At 32.2% G+C, this 6,879-nt stretch overlaps 1 protein-coding gene across 1 annotated transcript; it reads left to right on the top strand.

Moving 5' to 3' along the window:
• Positions 1 to 1,226: 1,226 nt before the first annotated feature.
• On the top strand, positions 1,227 to 3,701 carry LOC115961185 (rust resistance kinase Lr10-like). Its single transcript, XM_031080207.1, has 4 exons — positions 1,227 to 1,403; positions 2,346 to 2,372; positions 2,452 to 3,530; positions 3,660 to 3,701. Exons 1-4 carry the CDS (start codon positions 1,241 to 1,243, stop codon positions 3,699 to 3,701), a joined length of 1,311 nt encoding a protein of 436 aa, XP_030936067.1. The 5' UTR covers positions 1,227 to 1,240.
• The last annotated feature ends 3,178 nt before the right edge of the window (positions 3,702 to 6,879 follow it).

Raw genomic sequence — 6,879 nt, 5'->3', positions numbered from 1 at the left:
AAACAAAAATGCCCTTAACATCAACATTAGACATGGCAAAACGGTCGGGTCGGGTCGGGTCGTGGGTCAAACGGGTCACGGGTAAAAAACGGGTCATTTTAAGCGGGTTGAAATCGGGTTCGGGTCAATCGGGTTGCGGGTCAGGTCGGATTGGGTCGGGTTGACCCGTATTTTTCACATGAAATTTTTTATTTTTTTTATTTTTTATTTTTTATTTTTTTAATAAAGAAAACAATATGTATTTGCCATTTGGATAGTTATGCAACATATTACTTGATGTAAAATGCATTATTTTGAATTCACTACTTATATCAAGAATAAACTCAGTTAAACTTATTAATATTTATTCAATAATTTTAAAATTATACAAATCCTAACATTGCTATCTAAAACAAAACAACACAAAGATAAGTAAAACAAATATACAAGTTTTATTTTTACACAATATCAACATTCCAAAAAAAAAAAATTACAAATGATTTATTGGATAACTCATTTGATAAAGAATAAAAACATATATGAAAGTTACAATTTTAAAAATTAATTTTATAATCTATTATCAATTGTGGTTGACACTCTATTTCAATTTGAGATATACATTAAAGTTTGATTGCTTACTTATTTATACCTAGTCTCTTTTATGAAGATCATATCATTGTTAAGCAGCACACACTCTAGGAAATATCATAATTTATTTTGAAAAGCTGTTTATTTTGAACATAAATTGTTAAAAAATAGATCTAAGCATTCATAATTTATGCTAATTTGATACTTTGGCTTTACTATTTTCACACTTGTGAATGTGTCTCACACATATCTACAATTTTAAATCTGTTTTTAACTTTACTGTAACCAGATTATCTTAGCATGTACTTTGCTATTTGATATCTAAAAATCTTTACTCATTACAGAATGCTCAACCATTTATTTTTCAATTAATTTGCATGCAGTTATGTAAATGTATCAATTGTTTCCTTAAAACTCATAATAAACAATTAAACTAATATTGTCTTAATTTCACTATTTTTTTTACCAAAAAAAAAAAGTTTTAAAAAAATGGTTCGGGTTCGGGTCGGGTCGGGTTGACCCGCACAAAACACGGGTCGGGTCACGGGTCAACCCGTTTTTGCTTCGGGTCAAAAAAATCGGGTTCGGGTCGGGTATTTTTCGGGTCGGGTCGGGTCGGGTCAGAAAATTCTGACCCGTTTTGCCATGTCTACCCATATTATCGTGTACAAAGATGTATACCGTTTCATCAGTTCCATATATATGGAGTTCTCTTCTTGAATTGACATGGTCCGGACCGAAGTGCGGACACTGTGAAGGGAAAGGCAAGATATGTAGATTCGAGAATAATAGCAATGATTTGAAAACAGAGTGCTTCGACCCCGACAAAGACAAAGGTATTGTATTATTTCTACCCAATTTCCACTTCTATAATCACACAAGTTACAAGTTCTGTTTCATGCCAACATATATTAATTTTATCAAAGCTTAGTTTATAAGTGTTCTGCAACGGTAATTTCCTGTAACAAGCCAAGAAATTGGGGCTTTTTTTTTTTAACCAAAGGAACATTATTTTAGAACTACGCTTGTAAGTTGTGTCCGTATCCATTCTTGAAGTAATATTTTTCCTTCCATTCAAAAGAACAATATTTTAGAAGTGGGCTTGTGTCAAAAGAAAAATTATTAGATACTGTTAGAATAAAGCATAGAGCGATCTAGTGCTTTATTCTTTTACAAAAATTATGAATTTTATCATCAATTTAATGAGTAAGACTCACTATTACACAATATAGAAAAGAGTTTAAATTGTACTTCCATAATAATAGTACTAAATAATTATGTATGTGTGTGTATGTCTGTTTCTCCAAAATAATAATAATAATAATAATAATTATGCATGTCTTAAAAGCCCTTGAATAGGCAGGTAGCTCATTAGTTGGAACTAAACCTTGCAATATCAATATAAACTTTACCTAAAAAGATTAGCATAAGTGTGGTAATTGATTAATTGAGGAAAACCATTGCTCAGCACATTAAACATCTTAAAACTCTAAAACAGAACAAAAATATTGAATGCAACACTACCTTGCATCTTAGGTGTACAATGACTTGCATCTTAGGTGTACAATGACTTGATACTTCCCCATCACATAATAACTTATTCTAATAATTAAAGTCATGGTGGAATCCACTATTTATGTAAGAGAAAAGACTATCATGTTTATGTACACATGAATTATCTAAATATTGTTCGACTAATAGTGATAAACTTTTACACAATTATCTTTTGTTTTCTAATAAGTGTAATTAGAAGCTGATCATGTTAAAATATTTTACAGGTAGATCAAGAAAAATAATGACCATTGGTGAGTTGTCCGTTGGCCATTTGAAAATTTAGTGTAAATTACTTTTTGTTTTCTTGACTCATGAATATTTAATATGCAGTTTCCATCTTGGGATCATTTCTTTTGACACTAGTAGTCTATGCACTCTACCGTGTCTATAGCTATGACAAAACAGAAAAAGAAAATCAAGCTAGGATTGAAACTTTTTTGGAGGATTACAAAGCTCTCAAGCCCACAAGGTACTCATATAACGATGTTAAAAGAATTACAAATCAATTTACTGAGAAATTAGGACAAGGAGCCTATGGAACAGTGTTCAAAGGAAAGTTTTCGAATGAAATCCATGTAGCCGTGAAGATCTTGAACAGTTCCAAGGGAAATGGGGAAGAATTTATAAATGAAGTGGGAACAATGGGTAGAATCCACCATGTTAATGTGGTTCGCTTGGTTGGCTTTTGTGCTGATGGATTTAGAAGAGCTCTAGTTTATGAGTTCTTACCAAATGATTCACTAGAGAAGTTCATTTCCTCAGTAGATTCTAACCGTTTCCTTGGTTGGGAAAAGTTACAAGACATTGCTCTTGGCATAGCAAAAGGAATTGAATATCTTCACCAAGGATGTGATCAACGAATCCTCCATTTTGATATTAAACCTCATAATATTTTGCTAGACCAAAATTTCAATCCAAAAATTTCTGATTTTGGTTTGGCCAAGTTGTGTGCTAAGGATCAAAGTGCAGTGTCCATGACCACAGCTAGGGGGACCATGGGTTACATTGCACCCGAAGTGTTCTCTAGGAACTTTGGGAGTGTGTCTTACAAATCAGATGTTTACAGTTTTGGAATATTGTTGCTTGAAATGGTTGGAGGTAGGAAAAATGTTGATGTAACTGTGGAGAACACTAGCCAAATATATTTCCCAGAATGGATCTACAATTTGTTAGAGCAAAAAGAAGACCTACGAGTCTATGTTGAGGATAATGAAGATGCTAAAATTGCAAAAAATCTCGCAATTGTGGGACTCTGGTGCATTCAATGGCACCCAGTGGATCGTCCTTCTATGAAAGTTGTGGTCCAAATGTTGGAGGGAGAAGGAGATAAGTTAACCATGCCCCCTAATCCATTTGCATCTACAAACCCCACGAGAATCAATGTAAGTATGCCTGCAAGGCGTCTAAACCAAGAGTTAGAAGTGGATCGTCCTTCTATGAAAGTTGTGGTCCAAATGTTGGAGGGAGAAGGAGATAAGTTAACCATGCCCCCTAATCCATTTGTGAGAATCAATGTAAGTATGCCTGCAAGTCTAAACCAAGAGTTAGAAGTCATCCTAGAATCAGACCTTGAGATATAAAAGTTGCAATCATGTTGTACTCAAGGATTGAAATTATTTATCATGTGGTCAATGTAGGGACTTCGAATTTTTTTATATGAAGTACGAGGAAGATAATGCTCATAAAAATCTCTTAATTTCTTGTTGAGGTAGGAAAGAATATAAGGTTTATTTTTTATGTTTATTAAATTTTTATATTTTATTTTTATAATTTTCTCAATTTTTTTAGAATAAGGCTTTATTTCCTTATTTTAGAGACTTTTAAAGAGTATTTTAGTTAAAATTGAGCCTTTATATGGAATGGTATAAATTAAGATTTGTTTTAGAAAAAAAAAAAAATTGGGCAAAACTTCTTATTTCTAGCCTAATTTTGTGCAATGAAGTATCCTAGATGCTCTAGGACTTCCTTGGTGATTTCCGATTTAATTTAGTGGTTGTAGCCTTCAGGCATTCATACTATTTAGTAATAAAAAATTTCAAAGAGTTTTTTTTTTTTTTTTTTTTTTTTTTTTTTGATGGATGCTAGAGGACTCTTTGCTCACTCCATGAAATTTGCTTGTAATCAAATTAAATTCTTAATATATATTATTTGATGTAAAATGAGTTAAATTTTGTTAGGAAGAAGCCTACTCAAACCCTGTGCCAAACAACACATGTCACCTTCACAAAGTAACCCTGTTTATGTACAACACCCACTGCCAAAAAATAAAAGGTATTTTTCAAGGGTCAAAACCCTTGAAAAACGTATATATGAAAAACTCTCGAAATTTTTTTTTTTAATTTTTTTATTTTTTAGAGCCTGGGGAAGCTTGATGACCTTTGAAATATATACACCATTGAAAATGAAATTTCAAAAGCCTTCACAAACCTCAAAACAAGTGTTTTATCTTTATTGATGATCGCCAACCCTTGGAAAAGGTAAAAATAACTAAAGGTCCAAAGATTTGAAATTACAACCCTAGATAAATGAGGTTGTTAAATGGTCTCCCAACCCTCGAAATAAGGTTTTTCTCTTTTTTCGCTTAAAATTTTTCTTTTTTAAAAAGAACCACAACCATGCACATATACTTTAAAGAACTACATATTACAAAATCTATATTATATCAAAACGCAATATTATGGGCCTATTCGGTAAGGAAACTTGAAAATTGTTTTGGGTTGATTAAATGCCAAATACATGGGTCCCACTTTTAAGTTATGTGTTTGGCAAGGGTACTCAAATGAGGTTTTTTAGATAACAGTTCTCAATTTAGCTGATTGAAAACAGGTATTTTAGGTGATTGAAAACATGTATTTTGAGAACTCTTGAAGAGTAGTTTTTAGTATTCAAATATAACCGGGTCCAAATCTCCTTCAATATGCGTTGCAAGTCTTCAACCACACGTACATCAAATTAAAAGACCACATATTACAAACTCCACAATAGTTCTAAAATTATAATAGGATAACTGGGATACAACAAAAGTTCACATATCCTCGCATGCCTCAAGGTAGTACCTGCCATTAAAGAGGGAAAAAATCAATAACTTTACCATTATGATATCTCCTAGTTTTGAAAAGCCACATCAAAAAGTTATTTATTTAAGTAACTTTGCAATTAGTAAACATTTTTTTTTGAAGCGTGATTTAACTTGAGTAATTTAACCATGCAACTTTGTAGTTTACTAGCTATTTGCTATGTTAATATTGAATTGGGTTATCCAACCTGATCCAACCCACAACCTAACTGCAAATTAGATCAGTCTGATCTAGAGAACGAAATGAACCAAACTGGATAGTTCAATGACCAGGAGTTGATTTTGATCATTTACCTTGACGTCAAGGGTTGATTTTTTCAATTCAACTAATTTTTACACAATAATTTGTGTTGATTATATTTTTATAGTCTAGTAGTTCATATTTTGTGTCTAAATGCTTCATAATAAGATTTCTCGCTCTATCCATGTTACCTTAGATTGCAGCAACAATTCAAGTATTAATGTCGAATTGCAATATTTGGATTTCAAAGAAGATAAGATGCATTGGAAAGAAGATTTATGTTCTTGTTGACCAAGACTAGTAAATGTTCAAAATCAAGATATACAATCTGGCATCTCATTCGCACTAATAACCAAAACAAAATGGTAGGAAAAGGCGTAACTAAGAGTAGGACAAATGATGTATAAACTGGCCTTAGTTTATGTCCAAGTCCAACTACGAAGATGATGAGAAGTTTCACTAGCTAGTTGACTGAAGAAGATATTATCTTTAGTGACAGCAATGATAAAAAGAAAAAAAAATCCTGTCCAATAATTAATTTATGCACACACACACAAAAGACATATTTATTAGAAAGGACAAACAGGGGAGAATGATTATTTGTTGAGTATAAAAATCAGTACCGGCCACTTTGTCATGTTCAACCAATTTCATACCTGCTCTTTTTGAACATGAATTTGTTGACTATTTGAAAAGCTCAATTTGTATGATAAAGCGGGCACTGTGCTATTCCCCTAAAAATGCTCTAAAAAGTCTCACCGATATTTGTGTGATGTGTTCCATGCACCTTCCTATCAAATTGAAGCCATGAGTCAACAAATACGACTTTTGCAAGCAGTGTAATTCTTATCTTTCTTGTTTTCACATTTTAGATTCTATTCATTTTTTTTTTAATGTAATTGTCTAATGGAGATTCATGTTTTACTTTACCTCCTAAACTGAGAATTACTCGATTATTTTGACACAATACTATTGCTTTTGCGAAAGGTTTCCCCCGTTACAATATAGAATCCAAAGAGAAATAATAATGAAACTTCTATGAACTTGTTAAATTGAGAGGGCACTTGTGCATCAACATGACCCACCATCACCAACCAAAACTAAACACAGTTATGGTCCATGGAAATTTCATGGAAGTCTCTTTATAATTATGTGGCAGCTCTTCACATGGTTTAGCTTGCGTGTTATGCACACAAAAACAAGACACAAGCGGTATCTCTGTTTAGTAGCTAAATTCCACGTAGCTACACTTGCATCACAAATTCACACTAATCCATTAGCACTTCGTTTGAAAGTTCTTAATAGAGTGAAATAAAATAGAATGAGTAAATCATAAAGGAACGAAAGAGAAAGGAATAAAATGGAATGTATTTAAGTAATGGAATCTAATGAGAAATAATAAGAAAACTTGTACCAAAATCATTTTTTAAAGGAGATGCTT

The sequence above is a fragment of the Quercus lobata genome, chromosome 9, assembly GCF_001633185.2.
Source record: "Quercus lobata isolate SW786 chromosome 9, ValleyOak3.0 Primary Assembly, whole genome shotgun sequence".
Classification (NCBI taxonomy): Eukaryota; Viridiplantae; Streptophyta; class Magnoliopsida; order Fagales; family Fagaceae; genus Quercus; species Quercus lobata.
This window is presented reverse-complemented; position numbering and strand designations above follow the sequence as displayed.

Excerpts from the sequence above, each read along its gene's own strand:
- LOC115961185 (XM_031080207.1), top strand. The coding sequence starts at position 1,241 with ATGTATACCGTTTCATCAGTTCCATATATATGGAGTTCTCTTCTTGAA. Across the intron at positions 2,373-2,451 it reads AAGAAAAATAATGACCATTG|TTTCCATCTTGGGATCATTT; the intron begins GTGAGTTGTCCG and ends TTTAATATGCAG. Across the intron at positions 3,531-3,659 it reads TGCCTGCAAGGCGTCTAAAC|CAAGAGTTAGAAGTCATCCT; the intron begins CAAGAGTTAGAA and ends GCAAGTCTAAAC.